Here is a 19,002-nt window from a genome sequence, read left to right as displayed (position 1 = left end):
TGCACCTAGGAAAGCAGTAGAAGATGCTCCCACATGGGAAACCCAAATTAAGATTCTGACTCCTGATTTTGGCCATTCCCAAAACCAGACCTGGCCACTGCGGTCATTTGGGGAGTGAACCAGCAGAAGGAGGTCTCTCCCTTTCTGTCTCTCCCTTCCTATCTGTAACTTTGTTTCAAATAAATAAATAAAACTTTTTTTTTTTTTTTTAATTTGAAAGAGATCTTCCATCTGTTGGTTCACTCTCCAAATGTCTGTAACAGGCAGGGCTGGGTGAAGCAGAAAGCCAGATGCCTGGAACTCAATCAAAGTCTCCTATGTGGGTAGAAGGGTCCAACTACCAGAGCCACCATCTGGTACCTCCCAGGGTGTACATCATCAGGAACCTGGAATTGGGAGCAGGGCCAGGACATGAAGCCAGGCAGCCTTATATGAAATGAAGGCATCCCAAGTGACATCTTAACCATAAAATCACAACCAGAGGATTGGTATTCCAGGGACCCAGAAGGGAGGATGAACACAGAAAAGACAAGACAGCAGGTTAACCAATTTTAATGGAACCAATGATTATACAACAAAATTTTATATACATTCACAGAAACACCTTGCAACCTTTCTGGGAATTATAGAAAGAAAGCAGTGGGAGCCTGTGGAAATTCTCCAGTTGGAACTGGAGATTAGTACTTTGGTCTTTTGACTTCAACCCTGCAATCAAAGGAGAAACAGATCAGCATAAGATACACACACTAGGCAGTTCTTACCACACCCACAGAGGAAGCTGCTCACCCGTCAGCCTCCATCTTCTTTCTCTTCTCAATGATCTGCAAAAAGACGAGTGATAAATGAGTCACACAGCCAGAGTAAATGCAGATACGGCCCAAGACTGACCTCTCGGTCACTTGCATGGCTCTCCCTGTCTATTTCTGGGCCTGTAAGCCAGGGCCTCCTCTCAGCTGAAAGCCTCACACCTGAGGGACAGTCCCACTCACCGCACTTATCTTCTTCCACTGCCGGTCAAGCTCTGCCTTGTCATTGGTTTCCTTGAAGCGCCGAGTTTTCCGCCCCTCAGACATCTTGATGCCATACTGGAACGCAGCCCTGAAAAGAGCCATTGAGTGAAGCAGGCATGAGAGGTTGGCAAAGCAGAAGCAAGGTTTCCCAGAGGGCCCTGCAGGGACACAACCTACTGAAGAATTTATCATCCAGACATCCTCTAACTTGATTTGTAGGCAAGTTCACCCAATCACCATAGGCCTCATCACTCCCTGCCCGTGTTCTCTAACAACTCACTTGGGCAGAGCTTCCTTGTTGTTCATATACTCGCTGTATTCCTCCTGTGTATCAAAGTCCCAGCGGCCTAAGGGGCCCTTTTTGTTACCCTGTTGCAAAACAGAAAGGGGAGACAGGCAGGGAAGAGTCAGTCAGTGGAAATAGAAGTAGCCCTTAGTTAAAGCCAGACTCTCCCAAAATCCCACATTTCACCATTTGTAAGTCTTATTCTGGCCGGCGCCACAGCTCACTAGGCTAATCCTACACCTGCAGCGCCAGCACCCCAGGTTCTAGTCCCAGTTGGGGCGCTGAGTACTAGTCCTGGCTGCTCCTCTTCCAGTCCAGCTCTCTGCTGTGGCCCGTGGAGGATGGCCCAAGTGCTTGGGTCCCTGCACCCGCATGGAAGACCAGGAGGAAGTACCCGGCTCCTGGCTTTGGATGGGTGCAGGCCCAGCCGTAGAGGCCATTAGGGGAGTGAACCAACGGAGGAAAGACCTTTCTCTCTGTCTCTCTTTGTCTAACTCTGCCTGTCAAAAAATAAATTAAAAAAATTTAAAAAAAAAAAAGTCTTATCCTAACAAATAATAAATGCTTACTGCAAACTATGTGATAGACATTATTCTACATACACACCTAAACACCTCTTATTTAATTCTCACAAAGTCAGTGAAGATAGAACTATATTTCTCTCCAGTTTCCTGATGATAAAACTGAGGCATAAACAGTAAAACAAGGGGCTGGCACTGTGGCGCAGCGGGTTAATGCCCTGGCCTGAAGCGCCGGCATCCCATGTGGGCGCCGGTTCAAGACCCAGCTGCTCCACTTCCAATCTAGCTCTCTGTTATGGCCTAGGAAAGCAGTGGAGGATGGCCCAGGTCCTTGGGCCCCTGCACCCGCATGGGAAACCCAGAGGAAACTCCTGGCTCCTGGCTTTGGATCAGCGCAGCTCTGGCCAATTGGGGAGTGAACCAGCGGATGGAAGACAAGACCCTACCCCACACCCCCTCTCTCTCTGCCTCTCCTCTCTCTGTATAACTCTGACTTTCAAATAAATAAATACATCTTAAAACAAAAACAAAACAAAACAAAAAACAGTAAAACAATTTGGCAGTCACAAAATTAGTAAATGGTAGAGGTGGAATTAAACAAAGCTCCAAGAATAAAGAATGCTTTTAGCTACTGCAGTACACTGAGAATAAAGGAAAAGCAGATGATATTTCTTCAACATTAATTTTGTTTAATATTTAAAGGAAAACTTTAATCCTGGCTAGAATAAAGTTCACTTATTTTCTGAAGACTGCAATTCCTCCTTCCCTCTCCACACATGCGTTAATGCCTTCTTACGGACCAGGAGGAAAATCAAAGCCTGGCATATTGTTGTAGGAAACAGAAGGACTCCTGGCCCTAGCTCATTTGATCGTGTGCAGAAACTTCAAAAACAGCTCAGCTGCTCCCGACTTGTAATACTGCTGCTTCTAATGGTGCAACTAAAGGAGGGTCAGGCCCAGTAAGCGAGACACAGATTCCTGTAGAGCAGGAAAGAGGAGATATGGGAAAAGGACCCCATCCTTCCAATGCCATACCTGGTCCATTTTGCTATAATCCACCTCTTCATCACTATCCACAGCCATGTCATCCATCCTAAAGAGAAGCAATGGTAAAACAGATGCTTTAGACTCAGAGCTGTTTGCCTAGAAATGACTTCTCCTCTAGACTTCCCAGAGTCGAACAGTTAATTCAAGTAAGAAATATCCCTGAGTCCCAGCAAATCAAATCTCCACCTCATCCCCCCAAGTTTTTCTCCATAATCCCAGCCACCCCCCTTCCTTATTGGGTCTCACGTACGTGGCTGGATAGCACTCTGCGTAACTGTTTGACATGCCAAAGAAATCTCCCAGCTGCTTTTTGTCTTCTGGCTTCTTTAACATATGCTATGTTAAAGAAAATACTAAGGGCCAGCACTGTGGCAGAGCGGGTAAGGCTGCCACCTGCGGTGCTGGCATCTCAAATGGGCATCAGTTGGAGACCCACCTATTCTACTTCCAATTCAGCTCTCTGCTATGGACTGTGAAAGCAGTGGAAGATGGCCTGAGTAGTCCCTTGGACCCCTGCACCCATGTGGCAGACCCCAAGGGGACTCCTGACTCCTGGCTTTGGATCAGCACAGCTCCAGCTAGTGTGGCTATCTGGGGAGTGGACCAGAGTATGGAAGACCCCTCTCTCTGCCTCTCTGTACCTCTGCTTTTCAAAATAAATGAATAAATCTGAAAGAGGGGGGGAGGGAGGGAAGGAGGAGGGGGAGAGGAGGAGAGGGGAGGGAAGGTGAAGGGAGGGGAGGGAAGAGAAAAAAGAAAATACTAGATACAATTTCATTAAGAAAAACTTTAGGCAAGAGAGTCCAAGCGTCAGAAGTCTCAACGTGAAAATTCTAAGGAGAGGGCTAAGCTTCAGTGGGACCCCCAGGGGAGGGGCAAGGCAAGCTTTCATCCCTGTCAAATTCAGCATAAAGCAGAAGGAGTGAGGGGGCAAAAGGGAGCAGGGAGGCAAGTGAGGTAGAGCTGAAAAGGGGACAGTTCTTCAGAACCCAGGAACATATTAAAATAAAGGATATGACTCAGTGCCTTCCCAACCAGCAGACCCAGCAAACTTTTCATTGATGGACTTGATCAACTCCTTGGCAGAGCCAGGTCCTGAGAAAAAAAGAACTCTGCTCAGCCTTAGAACCAAGGCACTCACAAATTCCTCCCCTTGAAACACTTCCAACCTGCGCCTTTCGTAAAAATATTTTTTTCCTGGCAACAGACCCTTTCATCTAATAAAATTTTATCCACACTCCAATTATTAATGAGCTACTGTGGAGGAGATGGTGGTGAGGTAACCAGAACACTGCACAATTAACCTCGACGCACCTGCTCAAAACCCCAGGGCTACAGGAAATGCTATCTAAGACCAAACATATCCTGCCATTGCCCAGGAAGGTGCACAGAACTCCAGACTCATCCTGTCTATCCTGCAAGCAAGACATGATTCTTTTGAGAACCCACAATCAAGAAGCTTCCCAATCTGACCTTTACCAGCTCTGCGCTCTAGATCAAATTCAGCCCAGGGAAAGCAGCACTGTAATAGCTAATGGAAAAAACCGTGCACAGGACCCACCTTTGTCGACGTCCATGGGCTGAAAAGAGAAAACTGAGGTGAGTGTCACCAAGAGGGATTCCCATTCATCTCTCCCACAGACTGAAACAATTCCCTACCCCACTTCATCCCCATGTCCAGGATGGTTCCCCCCACACCCGCTCCCCACATTAGCTGACTCAGTGGCTGCTGTGAAGCCACGAAGCACTTACATAATAAATGGGAGGTCCTGCACCTAGCTCGGGGCTCCACCGGTGGTACCAAGGGCCCACATCTCACCTCATCATCCACTTTTGGCTTCTCAAAGTAGCTGTGCCTCTTCTTTTCCTCCTCCCTCTCTCGGTCCCGCTCCCGCTCCCGCTCCCGATCTCGTTCTCGTTCACGCTCTCGGTCACGGTCTCTGTCTCTCTCCCGATCACGCTCACGTTCCCGGTATCTCTCCCGTTCCTTGTCCCGAGGTGTCTTGGTGGTGGAAGGAACATAATCACCAATGTCTTCAAAAATGCTAAGAAAACACAGACCACTAGTTGGCAAGGTTACACATATTTCCACTTCCCCTGGTCATTTTCCCAGACTTTTTAAAAAGATTTATTTTACTTATTTGAAAGGCAAAGTTACAAACGGAGAAACAGAGAGATCTTCCTTCTGGTTCATTGTCCAAATGGCCACAGCAGCCAGATCTGGGCCAGGCCCAAAGAAGGAGCTATAAGCTCCACCAGGTCGCCCAAGTGGGTTCAGGGGCCCAAGCACTTGGGCCATTTTCCGCTGCTTTCCCAGGCACATTAGCAGGGAGCTAGATCAGAAGTGGAGCAGCTAGGACTTGAACCAGCACCCATGTGTATGATGCCAGCATGCAGGCAGCAGCTTAATCTGCTACACCACAACACCTGCCCCTATTTTTCCAGATTCTTACACCATGTCCACCCCACAATTTCTTGGCCAAAGCCAAGAAATGTGGCATCCCCGCTGTGAGATTAGGTGACAGGGGCTGGAATACATACTTCATGTCAGCCTCCGGAGGTTTCTTCTCTTCCAACTTCCCTGAAAAGTCAAGAGAGGAGTCAGGAAAACACTCCTGAATTAATTCCCACTCTGCCTCACTAACCTCCCCAAATCTCAATGCACTTTGAAACATCTTCTGTTTAAAGGACAAAAGCTACCCACTCTCCCTCCGCATGCTTCAAACCTGACCATAGCTTCCTGGATGGGCCAAGCAGACAGAACCTGAATATAACCAACTCCTTGTAATGGTCCACTGCTCCATTTTTCTCTGCTCCCTTCATGCTGACAGCTTTCAGGACGCTTTGGTCCCATCCCCAGGTGCCCCTACAATGGTGACAGGGCTCTCCCAAGCTTTCTGGGTACCTTTATCCTTCTTTTTGAGCTTCTTGTTGCGGGTTCCCTGCCGCAGGTATGACAGGATCTGGGTGAGCTTGCTGATGACAATGTCATTTGTGGTCAGTGTGGTCTGGGCCTGAAAACGCCAAGAAGCAAGAACATTATCCAGCTGAGCAGGAGTCTCTTCATTTATTCATTCACTCAATTAACATAATGAAAAGAAAGTTACAATTAATGAGGTGGAAACAAGGAAAAGAGGTGCCGCATAAGGACTCTCCAGACAGATGAAAACAATATGCACAAAGGCCCTGGATCCAAAGTGAATCCAAAACATTCAGGAAAGCCAGGACAGCCAGGAAGTCGTGGTGAAGGGACCAGCAAGATCAGATGTTGTAAGGCTCCCAGGCAGTGGTGGATTCCTCTCTTTAATTCAAGAACAGTAAGAAACCATTGAAAACTTAACTGTAATGAGACAAAAATTTGAATTTGAAACAGATTCCCCTAGCCATATGTTAAAAAAAAATCATAATGGAAGTTGGGATGGAGGCAGGGGGTTGATGATTACAGAGGAAAATTTTCTAAAATTGACTGTCATGGTTACACAGCTCTAAAGACAGTAAAAAAAAAAAGGCACTGATGTGAATAATTTGAGTAAATTTTATGGCATATAAATTAGATCTCAACAAATAGATATAATAATATATTGGAAGGAAACTAGAATGGAAGTGAGGAACCAATTAAGGGCTTCTTTTAGTAGCTTCAAGAGATTGTAGCATAGAATGGAATACTACTGATAGAGATGGAGAAAAGTAAATGGATTCAAACCAGATTTAGGAAGCAAAAAATGAGCAGTACTTGGTCATGTGGTAGGTGAGAAACAAGACAGAAGTGGGGCTGATTGTCATATTTGAAGCTCATATGATAGGTTCTCAGGACTCTTGACTCACCTCCATGGTGGGGCAATCAGCCTTGCTGCGAATAAGAGTGGTAGGGATATCTGTGTCCGCATACTCATCATCTAAGTCCACCACATAGGCCATGCGGCCTGGTAAGAAGAGTTCATTCCGCTCATATGCTTTGCTCTTGAAAAGCATACGGTAAACATTGCGACCTACAAAATGGCAAGCAATAGTGAATAGCCAATGAGATCCTTCTATAACAGCCATCATTTATTAAGTCCTTACTCTATGGCAGACACCATGCCATGCGCTACACATGCATTGCTTCATTCAGTCTTCACAATATTATTATCCCTATTTTACTGGTAAGAATACTAAGGCTGGAAATTAAGTGATTTATCTAAAGTCAAATAACTACCAAGTAACAGAGCCAAGAACTGGACCTAGGCAGTCATAACTCAAAAGCCTGGGCTCCTGTCCACTCTTCTACACTGCCCTCTCGAGAGCACTGCGAGCCTGCACTGTTTGAAGCCCTGGGAGGAAAAGGATGAGGGTCAAGGTAACTCTGATGATGATGGACAAAACAGTGTACAACGTGTTCAACATGGTTATTAGCATGTTTTATCTATATCATTTTTCAACCCTGCAATAATCCCATGAGGTAAACATCAACTCAATTTATACAAATGAAAAGGAAACAAAGTTAGTGGTCTAAAATCACATATCCAGGGGCCGGCGCCATGGCGCAGCAGGTTAAAGCCCTGGCCATATGGGTACCAGTTCAAGTCCCGCCTGCTCCTCTTCCAATCTAGCTCTCTGCTGTGGCCAGGGAAAGCAGTAGAAGATGGCCCAAGTCCTTGGGCCCCTGAACCTATGTGGGAGACCAGGAAGAAGCTCCTGGCTCCTGGCTCCTGGCTTCAGATCAGCGAAGCTCTGGCTGTTGTGGCCAACTGGGGAGTGAACCATTAGATGGAAGACCTCTCTCTCTCTCTGCCTCGCCTTCTCTCTCTGTGTAACTCTGACTTTCAAAATAAATAAATATGGCGCCAGCACACCGGGTTCTAGTCCCGGTCGGGGCGCTGGATTCTGTCCCGGTTGCCCCTCTTCCAGGCCAGCTCTCTGCTGTGGCCCGGGAGTGCAGTGGAGGATGGCCCAAGTGCTTGGGCCCTGCACCCCATGGGAGACTAGGAGAAGCACCTGGATCCTGCCATCAAGGAAGACCTTTCTCTCTGTCTCTCTCACTGTCCACTCTGCCTGTCAAAAAATAAATAAATAAATCTTTAAAAAAATCACATATCCAGTGTGGGTTCACCATCATTTAGAGACACCTTCACTGAGATCTAACTCCATACTCCGAGCTTTGAATCATCAACCCTATTACCTCCTCTGAGGCACAGGCCTCAGGAGAAAGAGCTTCCAATCTAACTGCGGAGACACAAATAACAAGTGAAATAACTAAGTCCATGTGTGAGTTCAATTAGAATATTTTTTGGTAACTAGCTGGCTTAAGAGTAAGATAAAGGTAAAGAAGCTGAGGAACAAAAGACATCCTTCCAGAAATTATTAAATTCCCTTTCATTGACCTATAGTGCATAATCACTAGCATAAAAACCTGTACTCACCCAGACGTGTTTTAAATTCAATTTTGTTTTCAGGATCCTCATCTTTCCTGGGGGGAAAAAATTTTTTTTTAATTTTTTATCGGGGAGACTGAATGGGTTCCTTACTTTAGGTCTCACATGTTTCTACAATTTCAAGATTTCTTTGATATTTACTTACTTGGTTTCCTTCTGGGGCTTTTCCATCAGTTCCTCTTCCTCTTTCTCTTTGCTCGCAATCTCAGCTCGTACCTAAGAGGAAAGCAAATAATGTTTAAAAAAACACATTTACCTGTCATATTTCTATGGAACATCCACTACACCATACTATGGCAGGAACTCAGAACATCATGTTAAACAGGACAGGCACTGTTCTTATTCTAAAGGAGCATGTAGCAGAAGAAACAGTAACTGCTGTAAGTAAAATAGAAGACCTATGCAGGAAATGGAAGGTAAGGAATTGGGGTCCTGCTTAACCATACCTACATTATCAGGAAGGCTTTCCCAAAGATACAAAATTGAGGCTGATACTTAGACAATGTAAGCAATTAGTTCTAAGAAGGAGTCATCTTTAGCACTTCTTCCAGGTTAGATGGTGTAAACCACCAGGAGTTGCCTGCCTTGCCTCATAGGCTGAATTAGAATATTCAACACACTAGCATTTCCCCCACCAGTCCACCAGAACACACCTTTTGAAGCAGAGCAAAATCCAGACCTTTCACCAAATGGGTGTGTTCCATGTCACCACCCAAGAACTTAGACTCCTGGATCAACTGTCTTCTTTTCTCCGCAGCTGATTTATCCCTGAATAATGAAAGAGGTCGCATTACAGAAATCCTTTGTGGCTGCTAAGTGCCCTTTGAAATAGCTGAGTATGAGCTTCAGAGCAAGGGCAGTGTTAGGAAGAGCTCCCAAAGTGACTGACAAGTTGAGGGAACCATGCCCTCGCCCCCTTGGTACTCACGCCTCAGCAGTGGGGCCCACAGCCCGGTAGTTAGCCGTGGTGCTTATCAGCTCGGTTTCCTCGTAATCTTTGTTTACACCATCTCTCCGTTCCTTGGCACGGTCCCGGTACTTCTCTGCTAGCTCCCTCTCTCTCTCAATTTCCTGTTGGCGAAGCTTGGCATAGTAACTGTGAAAGGACAAAAGTACATGCGTAAGGCTCACCAGCAGCTATCTCAAGGTCAACAGAATTATTCCTGTCAGTCTCTCAGATCTTCTCCCAGCGCTCAACAGTCAGAGCTCACACATTCCCTGAGAGAACTGCTGACCCCGTCCTCAACATCAGAACTACGGGCTTTTTCCAGCTCATAGAAATAAAGCTGAAGGGCCGGCGGTATGGCTCAGCGGGTTAATGCCCCAGGCTTGAAGCGCTGTCATCTCAAATGAGCGCCAATTCTAGTCCTGACTGCTCCTCTTCCGATCCAGCTCTCTGCTGTGGCCTGGAAGAACAGTAGAAGATGGCCCAAGTCCTTGGGCCCTGCACCCACGTGGGAGACCTGCAAGAACCTCCCGGCTCCTGGCTTCGGATCAGCGCAGCTCTGGCCATTGTAGCCATCTGGGGAGTGAACCAGCAGATGGAAGACCTCTCTGTCTCTACCTCTCTCTGTAACTCTTTCAAATAAATAAAATAAATCTTAAAAAAAAAAAAAAAAAGCTGAAAAGCCACCTTAGGACATTCCATCTATCACTTTAGAACCTTTGAATCCCGAGCCGGCGCCGTGGCTCAATAGGCTAATCCTCCACCTTGCGGCGCCGGCACACCGGGTTCTAGTCCCGGTTGGGGCGCCGGATTCTGTCCCGGTTGCCCCTCTTCCAGGCCAGCTCTCTGCTATGGCCAGGGAGTGCAGTGGAGGATGGCCCAGGTGCTTGGGCCCTGCACCCCATGGGAGACCAGGAAAAGCACCTGGCTCCTGGCTCCTGCCAGGATCAGCGCGGTGCGCCGGCTGCAGCGGCGGCCATTGGAGGGTGAACCAACGGCAAAGGAAGACCTTTCTCTCTGTCTCTCTCTCACTGTCCACTCTGCCTGTCAAAAAAAAAAAAAAAAAAAAAAAAAAAAACCTTTGAATCCCCCCATATCTACTGATTCTCTGCATGTTTCACAGATTTTTCTACAAAGCAATCATAAAATCCTCTGAATTTTTATTATTTTCCACATTTAAACTGGAAGTAACTCATTCCTTGCTGGTCCACGGCATGGGTCCAGAAGGTTGTTTCATATAAATAATAATGAAGGCAATAAAGATTTAGTGAGTAGGGGCTGGCACTGTGGTGTAGCAGGTAAAGCCGCCACCTACAGTGCCGGCATCCCATATGGGCGCCAGCTCAAGTCCCAGCTGCTCCACTTTCCAATCCAGCTCTCTGCTACGGCCTGGGAAAGCAGTGGATGATGGCCCAAGTCCTTGGACCCCTGCACCTGCATGAGAGACCTGGAAGAGGCTCCTGGTTCCTGGCTTCGGATCAGCAAAGCTCTGGACGTTGCAGCCAATTGGGGAGTGAACCATCGAATGGAAGACTCTCTCTCTCTCTCTCTCTCTCTGCCTCTCCTCTCTCTGTGTAACTCTGACTTTCATATAAATAAATAAATCTTTTAAAAAAAAAAGATTTAGTGAGTGGTCATTACATGCCACACACTGATATTAAGGACTTACAATATACTTTTCACAGTTCAAGTTCCTAACAACCTGACAAAAGTCACCACTATTTCTATTCCATCCATGCATTAGAGGGGTTAAGGAAAATGCCCAAGGTTATCGAGCTTGAAACTGGTGATGATGTGGCCAGCAGTGCGGAGCAGCGGGTTAAGCTGCCTTCCGAGATGCCAGCATCCTATAAGAGTCCGAGTTTCAGTCTCAGCTGCTGACTTACAACCCAGCTCCCTGTTAATCCACCTGGGAAAGCAGCAAAAGATGGCTCAAGAGCTTGGGCCCCTGCCTCCCATGTGGAAACCCAGATGGAGTTCCTGGCTCCTGGCTTTGGCCTGGCCCAGACATGGCTGTTGCAGCCATTTGGGAGTGAATCATCGTACAGAAGATCTCTCAGATCTCTCTGTCTCTCCTTCTTCTCTGTAATTTTGCCTTTGAAATAAGTAAATAAATCTTGAAAAGAAAAAAAAAAAAAAAACAGGTGATAATGAGATTAAATACAGCCAGGCTGACTCCAAAGGCCTACACTGCTACTCTAAGTATCATCCCTCTCCAGTACCAAAGCAGAAAACCTCAGTCTGTACTCCCTTCCCCCAAACCCTAGCCACCTTTCCCAACACCCCCCACTGCTTCTTCACCTCTTCTTTTTTCGCCTTCGTGCAGCTGGGTCTTCATCCTCATTGTACTCCCTTGGCATCCTAGAAGAAACAAATTCAGTGATGGCAAAGTATTGCCATGGCTCTAGAAACTCCAAAAAGTAAACAATGCAAGAATTTCAAGCAGGTGGAGATCCACATCATTAATTAGGTGAGCAGTTCCCAAACTTCATAAAGCATCATAAACACATAAGGGATTTTTAAAATTATGTGTCTCCAAGTATCTACTCCAGAGAGTCTATGGAGCTAGAATAGGCCCAGAAAGCTGCCCATTTGCACCCGTAGTGACTCTAGTACAAGTGGTCCATGGACTACATCCTGAGAAACAGTGAAAACATTAGAACCACAGGCATAAACACAGTAGTCTAACTCCTAAGACATTCTGGTTCAGTAGAATGGGATAAGGTACAAAGGAGATGAGAGACGGGTTGGGTCACCTAAGACTTACTCATGGTGACGTGATTTAGAGGGTGGCGCAGAGGTGGGTGCAGCCCTCGGGGTCATGAGAAGTTTCCTGAAGTCTTCATTGGTAAGCTTTGATCTAAAAGAAAAGGCAAAGTTTTTAAAAAAAATTAGTACTCAAGAGAAAAATTTGACTAACTTAAATAGAACCAGAGAAATACACAAACTAAAACAGACATGCTACTTTCAACATATTAGAATGTTAGCTATTAAGAAGTCTGATAGGGGCTAGCACTGTAGTATAGTGGGTGAAGCTGCCACCTGCGGAGCCAACATCCCCTATGGGCTGCTCCACTTCCAACCCAGCTCTTTGCTATGGCCTGGGAAAGCAATAGAGGAAGGCCCAAGTGCTTGGGCCCCTGCACCCACGTGGGAGAGCTGGAGGAGACTTCTGGCTCCTGGCTTTGAATCAGCCCAGCTCCAGCCATTGCAGCCATCTGGGGAGTGAACTAGCAGATGGAAGATACTACTCTCTCTCTCTGCCTCTGCCTCTCTGTAACTCTGCCTTTCAAATAAATAAATGTTAAAAAAAATTAAAATTAAAAAAAGTCTGATAAATAAAGTATGAGAGAATTGGGGGAAAATGTTTATTCTCATGGGAATACGAACAATTTAACCAATTTGGAGGGCAATTTCACAGTATCTGTGGAAATTTAAGTATAAATATCTTGTGGCCCAGCAACTCCACTTATTTATATTTAGTTTGGTTGATTACTAGCATAGGTATCTAAGAAAGTCTGTGGGTCCAACACCATGAGGCAGCCAATTAAGCCGCCACTTGTGACACTAGCATCCCATAGGAGAACTGGTTTGAGTCCCTGCTGCTCCACTTTCAATCTAGCTACCTGCTAATGCACTTGAGAAGGCAGTGAAGGATGGCCCACATGCTTGGAGACCTGGATGGAGCCAGACTCCCAGCTCAGTCTCAGTCATTGGGGTCATTTGGAATGAAGATCTCTTTCTCTCCCTCTCTCTATCTTGGCCCATCAAATAAATACATAAAACTAAGTTAAACAAAAAAAAAAAAAAAAATGCAAGCCTGTAACGGATATTTCATTATAGTTTTGAAAATAACAAGAGTTGGAAACAACCTTAACATCCATTCACTGGAGACACTAAACTGCAAAGTTTTCTAAATATCAGTCACACAGCATTGATGGCATAAGAGATAACATCACTTGGTACACTAACAAGGACTGCGTCCTTGACCAAACTCTAGTCAAGTTCCTTTGTGCTCTCTTCGACTAGGGCTCTCCCTTAGCCTGTCAACCTGTTTTTGAAAAGAATCCTACTGTGGGGCCAGGCTGTGGTGTAGCAGGTAAAGACGCCACCTGCAGTGCTGGCATCTCATATGGGTATCAGTTCGAATCCCAGCTGCTTCACTCCCAGTCCAGCTCTCTGCTGATGCCATGGGAAAGCAGTGGAAAAGAGCCCCAGGCTTGGGACCCTGCACCTGTGTAGGAGACCCAGAAGAAGCTCCTGGCTCCTGGCTTCGGATCAGCCCAGCTCTGGTCGTTGTGGCCATTTGGGAGTGTTCTCTCTCTCCCTCTCTCTTCCTGTAATTCTGCCTTTCAATTAAACAAATCTTTAAAAAGAAAGATTTCTGCTAGATAAATTTGTCAAGAACCTCCCTACTCTTGATATCCAATAAAGTTCTCCTTCCCCACCCTTTGTATTTAAGCTAGTCCTCTTCCCCAAGGAAGAATTTATTGAAGACTATAATAACAGGAGTGAGACTGAACACAACTCCAGATACAGTCAACAAAGACAGAGGGAGATGTTACTAATATGAACTTGGTTAGGTGGAGGTCGGGGGAATTCTGTTCTTTGTTAAAACAGGACTCAGGAGACTGGCGCTGTGGCGCAGTGGCCCTGCAGCCCTGGCCTGAAGCACCAGCATCCCATATGGGCCCTGGTTCTAGTCCCAGCTGCTCCTCTTCCAATTCAGCTCTCTGCTATGGTCTGGGAGAGCAGTGAAAGATAGCCCAAGCCCTTGGGCCCCTGCGCCCACATGGTAGACCCAGAGGAAGCTCCTGGCTCCTGGCCTCGGATCATCTCAGCTCTGACCGTTGCAGCAATCTGGGGAGTGAACCAGCAGATGGAAGACCTCTCTCTCTGTCTCTACCTCTCTCTGTAGCTCTTTCAAATAAATAAAATAAATCTTAAAAAAAAAAACACACACACACACACACACAGGATTTGCAGTCCAAGCTCTAGTCAAAAACAAGACTCCTGGGTTCTTTGTCACTGCCACAAAAATCTTTCTCCAATGGTTACCTCTAAGAAACAGACCAGAATTGGGGATGTTATCAATTACAACTTTACCTTTAATTCCTATACTTTATTTAAAAAAAAAAAGATTTATTTATTTATTTGAAAGTCGGAGTTACACAGAGAAGGAGAGGCAGAGAGAGACAGAGACAGACACAGAGACAGAGAGAGGTCTTCCATCTGCTGGTTTACTCCCCAATTGGCTGCAGCGCCCAGAGCTGCACTGATCCGAAGCCAGGAGCCAGGAGCTTCTTCCAGGTCTCCCATGCAGGTGCAGGGGTCCAAGGACTTGGGCCACCTTCTACTGCCTTCCCAGCCCATAGCAGAAGAGCTGGATCACAAGCAGAGCAGCCAGATCTTGAACCGGTGACCATATGAGATGCTGGCACTGCAGGCAGCGGCTTTTCCCACTATACCACAGTGCTAGCCTTCCTATAGTTTAATATTCTATGAGAGGAATTAATTCCTGTATAATGTCTAATCAAACAACATTTAAAAATCTAGCACTGGTGGCCGGCGCCGCGGCTCACTAGGCTAATCCTCCGCCTAGCGGCGCCGGCACACCGGGTTCTAGTCCCAGTCGGGGCGCCGGATTCTGTCCCGGTTGCCCCTCTTCCAGGCCAGCTCTCTGCTGTGGCCAGGGAGTGCAGTGGAGGATGGCCCAGGTGTTTGGGCCCTGCACCCCATGGGAGACCAGGAAAAGCACCTGGCACCTGGCTCCTGCCATCGGATCAGCGCGGTGCGCCGGCCGCAGCGCGCCGGCCGCGGCGGCCATTGGAGGGTGAACCAACGGCAAAGGAAGACCTTTCTCTCTGTTTCTCTCTCTCTCACTGTCCACTCTGCCTGTCAAAAAAAAAAAAAAAAAAAAATCTAGCACTGGGGCTGTCCCTGTGGTGCAGCGAGTTAAAGCCCTAGCCTGCAGTGCCAGCAGCCCATATGGGCACCAGTTTGCATCCCAACTGCTCCACTTCTAATCCAGTTCTCTGCTAATGAGCCAGGAAAGCAGTGGAGGATGGCCCAAGTCCTTGGGCTCCTGCACCCGCATGGGAGACCAGAAGAGACTTCAAGCTCCTGGATCAGCTCAGCTCTGGCCATTGCAGCCATTTGAGGACTGAACCAGCTGTTGGAAGACCAATCTTTCTCTGTCTATATCTCTCTTTGTAACTCTTCCAAATAAATAAAATACATCTTTATTTAAAAAAAAAAAAAAAAAAAAAAAAAAACTAGCACCTGGGGCCAGCATTTGGCATAGCAGGTAAAAGCTGTCACCTGCAATGCTGGTATCCCATATGGGCACTGGTTCATGTCCCAGCTGCTCCACTTCCGATCCAGCTCCCTGCTGATGGCCTGGGAAAAGCAGCAGCAGATGACCCAAATGCGTGGGTCCATGTTACCCAAGTAAGAGCTGGATTAAGTTCCTGGCTTCCGCCTAGCCCAGCGCTGGTGGCTGTAGCCACCTGGGCAGATAATCAGAGGGTGAAAAATCTCTCTTCTATGTCTCTACCTCTGTCACTCTTCAATCCCTTCAAAATACATCAAGGAAACTTAAAAAAAAAAATACTAGCACCTTCCATGCTAGAACTGATTGAATTATCTTTTGTGGTTGGCCTGTCCCAGTTAAGGTTCATAGTGATAAAAGGCCAAGTGGTACTATTTTTGGACTATTCTTGTTGATAAGAAATTCACAATTCTTTCACCCTCTCACCGCTACTCCATTCCACCGTTGCTCAGCGTATTCCTTTCTCTGGCCTTACAACAAAATACTCACTGATGGAAGGAGTGAGGATCGTCCACATCATGGCCATCTGGGGCCAAAGGATTGGAGAACGGCTCGCCTATCGAAAAGAATTGACATTAATTTAATTTCATGCGTCAGGTCCTGTGTCAAAATGGGAATGCAGTGGTGAAGAACACAGCAGAAACCTAAGAACAGCGATGGCGTCAATATAATGTACTAAGTCCTGACATGGGGGAAGCTGTGGTAACGCAGAGCGGCCCCTAAACCCGCGCTGGCTGGTCAACAAAGGTTTCCTGAAGATCACATCTAAAATACTACGTGAAAAAGGAGGCTGGCGCCGTGGCTCACTAGGCTAATCCTCCGCCTTGCGGCACACCGGGTTCTAGTCCCGGTCAGGGCACCGAATTCTGTCCCGGTTGCCCCTCTTCCAGGCCAGCTCTCTGCTGTGGCCCGGGAAGGCAGTGGAGGATGGCCCAAGTGCTTGGGCCCTGCACCCCATGGGAGACCAGGAGAAGCACCTGGCTCCTGCCGTGAGATCAGCGCGGTGCGCCAGCCGCAGCGCGCTGGCTGCAGCGGCCATTGGAGGGTGAACCAACGGCAAAGGAAGACCTTTCTCTCTGTCTCTCTCTCACTGTCCACTCTGCCTGTCAAAAAAAAAAAGAACAGACACAACCTAGGAGTAAATAAGGGGGCGGGGGAGGAAGGAGAGGCCACAGCCACAAGCTGTTCGTCCTCTCTGGGGGCAGCAACCAGGCTTGAGAACGGAGTCTGCAGCTGCTCAAAAGGCCCAAGAGCTTCGCTGGGCTGCAAGCCTCACATACACACCATCAAGCTCAGCAGCCGAGGTAAAGCGCCAAGTGCCCCGAGTCCCGCAGGGAAAAAAGGACAGATGACCCGAACTTACTATCTCGCTCCGGCATCTTGTCTCCTGCGTTTCAACGACAGCAAGAGCCTAATTTCCAACAACAACACCGTCGCAACAAGCCCTTCCCACAGTGCACCTCGGAAATGAACCCACAGTGCTTTGTGTTCCGAGCCTTTCCGCTTCCTCCCTCTCGAATCCGTCCCACCCTGCGCACAGAGATGACCTCACTGCGGCCCTACAACGCTTTTTTGTCATTGGCTAAACCTTTACCCCGCCCTCTACATCGCCCAATCGATGGCGGAGGTTGGGGAGTCCGCTATTGGTCCGACTAGAGAACTTGGCCGGAAGTACCTGCCTTGGGGGTCTTCAGTAGCAGCGGAGATGGCGGCAGCCGCAGCGACCCGAGGGGTCGGGGCAAAACTGGGGCTGCGTGAGATTCGCATCCACTTATGTCAGCGCTCGCCCGGGAGCCAGGGCGTCAGGTGAGGCGTGGCGTGGTGAGGCAAGCAGGCGGGCGGGCTTCGGGACGCCGGGGTCACGACCTCGACCTCCCAGTGTTTGGGCAGGACTGTGCCCACAGCACGCGCGGCGCTCTCCCGGCCCCACAGGGACTTCATCGAGAAACGCTACGTGGAGCTGAAGAAGGCAAACCCCGACCTACCCATCCTAATCCGTGAATGCTCCGACGTGCAGCCCAAACTGTGGGCCCGTTACGGTGAGCGCGGGATGCCGGGGGTAAAAAAAGAGAAGGGGCCGCCCAGAGTGAGGCAGAAACCTGCGAAGAGACAGGAATTTGGACTCTGGCCTTGCTGTTGACCTTGTTGCCAGTGAGGGAATTGAAATTCGCAGGGTTCATGTGATGCTCTGTAGCCTAGACAACATCCACTTGGACGTGGTCGAGGCCTGCGCGGGGACCAGGAGCTGTCATTTCTGTGGTTCAGAGCCGACTTCAGATAGGAGACGCTCAGCGGTGTAGGGCCTTCCCAACTGCGTGTGGCCGGTGCCGCTCCAAGTGGTGTGAGCGTCCCCGTGACGTTGGACGCGTAATGCCATCCATCCCTGTGCTGAGTGGCTTCTACCTAACTTAAGGCTCACTTTAGTTCGTTAATCACGAGGGGATTTTTTTCTTATTGCAGAGATTGGAAACCGAATCAGAACTGTCCAGAGCACAGCTAAAGCTCTGCAGCTAGGATAGAACGTGGTAGATGCGTTACCTTTGTTCCTTTTTCCGGGAACGCACTAGGTCTCCATGACTGGCCCCTTGTTAGGTTGTTGTGATTTGGGTTGGATGGATGTATTACCACCTTAAAAAGACATTCCCTGCCCATGTTATATTGCTCCAGCCCCTTATCGTATTACCCCATTCTAGTTTATTGCAATCTGGAAATTTCTTAGCATGTTGCCTAATACATAGTAGTTATGCAGTATTTATGTGAACTGAATCGTGGGATTTTAATCATAGCTTGTAACTCCACCCCGCCCTAGGGATATCATGTGCTGGGGGAGAGGCAGATTTGTTCTTACTGTAGTGTGCCATGCACTAATAATTGAAGGGAAAAAAGTTCACATTCCAAAAGTCAGTATAGAGACAGAGAGACTAGTATATTATGCTAGTGAAGAATGGGTGCCCAGCCAAGGCTGGGCCTACACAGTACACTGCTCATGGTAGTTAAAAATAAACATCTACAGTGTCCCTTTAAAGCCTCCCTGGAACACTTTCAGTCTCATCGTGGCTGCCCAGAATCAGCCAAGATTGTATTTGAAACTGGGCTTCCTGAGTTTGGGACCCACTGGATTAATCCCAGTCATACCCACTCTCCCTTGGTCATGTTCCTTTACCACTCTTCCCATCCTAACAAGATCGTAAGATAGAGACTTTTATGCTTGTGCACAGTTGACTCTTCAAGCCACTTCTCTATCTCCCCTACACAGCATTTGGCCAAGAGAAGAATGTCTCTTTGAACAACTTCAGTGCTGATCAGGTAACCAGAGCCCTGGAGAATGTGCTAAGTGGCAAGGCCTGAAACTGCCAGAGGAAGAGCCCCAGAACTTGGGCTCTACTGGACTGAGTACAGGATGGAAAACCGTGTTCTGTATAAAGTTGTGCTATGAAATGCTCAGAGTGT

General features: G+C 47.7%; 2 protein-coding genes across 2 annotated transcripts; one reads left to right on the top strand and one right to left on the bottom strand.

Moving 5' to 3' along the window:
- Positions 1 to 536: 536 nt before the first annotated feature.
- On the bottom strand, positions 537 to 17,102 carry IK (IK cytokine). Its single transcript, XM_008255127.4, has 20 exons — positions 16,916 to 17,102; positions 16,042 to 16,108; positions 11,989 to 12,081; positions 11,523 to 11,582; positions 9,204 to 9,371; positions 8,929 to 9,043; positions 8,421 to 8,491; positions 8,264 to 8,310; positions 6,690 to 6,853; positions 5,770 to 5,878; positions 5,406 to 5,445; positions 4,684 to 4,909; positions 4,426 to 4,444; positions 3,881 to 3,959; positions 3,115 to 3,195; positions 2,853 to 2,910; positions 1,291 to 1,379; positions 990 to 1,098; positions 787 to 821; positions 537 to 705 (listed from the first exon to the last, which is right to left on the bottom strand). The coding sequence occupies exons 1-20, from the start codon at positions 16,929 to 16,931 to the stop codon at positions 678 to 680; spliced, it is 1,674 nt and encodes a 557-aa protein (XP_008253349.1). The 5' UTR covers positions 16,932 to 17,102; the 3' UTR covers positions 537 to 677.
- Positions 17,103 to 17,156: 54 nt separating this feature from the next.
- On the top strand, positions 17,157 to 18,990 carry NDUFA2 (NADH:ubiquinone oxidoreductase subunit A2). The gene is made up of 3 exons (XM_002710254.5): positions 17,157 to 17,358; positions 17,485 to 17,591; positions 18,809 to 18,990. Exons 1-3 carry the CDS (start codon positions 17,171 to 17,173, stop codon positions 18,898 to 18,900), a joined length of 387 nt encoding a protein of 128 aa, XP_002710300.4. The 5' UTR covers positions 17,157 to 17,170; the 3' UTR covers positions 18,901 to 18,990.
- Positions 18,991 to 19,002: the final 12 nt, after the last annotated feature.

Source organism: Oryctolagus cuniculus, chromosome 6 (genome assembly GCF_964237555.1).
Source record: "Oryctolagus cuniculus chromosome 6, mOryCun1.1, whole genome shotgun sequence".
NCBI lineage: Eukaryota > Metazoa > Chordata > Mammalia > Lagomorpha > Leporidae > Oryctolagus > Oryctolagus cuniculus.
This window is presented reverse-complemented; position numbering and strand designations above follow the sequence as displayed.

What these genes read in the sequence shown, in the direction of transcription:
- IK (XM_008255127.4), bottom strand. An exon ending in GTGGGCCCCACTGCTGAGGC is followed by an intron (nt 9,044 to 9,203) that starts GTGAGTACCAAG and finishes TTCATTATTCAG; the next exon opens with GGATAAATCAGCTGCGGAGA. An exon ending in AAGAAGATGGAGGCTGACGG is followed by an intron (nt 706 to 786) that starts GTGAGCAGCTTC and finishes CTTTGATTGCAG; the next exon opens with GGTTGAAGTCAAAAGACCAA.
- NDUFA2 (XM_002710254.5), top strand. Translation starts at nt 17,171, where the DNA reads ATGGCGGAGGTTGGGGAGTCCGCTATTGGTCCGACTAGAGAACTTGGC. An exon ending in CCCGGGAGCCAGGGCGTCAG is followed by an intron (nt 17,359 to 17,484) that starts GTGAGGCGTGGC and finishes CCGGCCCCACAG; the next exon opens with GGACTTCATCGAGAAACGCT. An exon ending in CAAACTGTGGGCCCGTTACG is followed by an intron (nt 17,592 to 18,808) that starts GTGAGCGCGGGA and finishes TCCCCTACACAG; the next exon opens with CATTTGGCCAAGAGAAGAAT.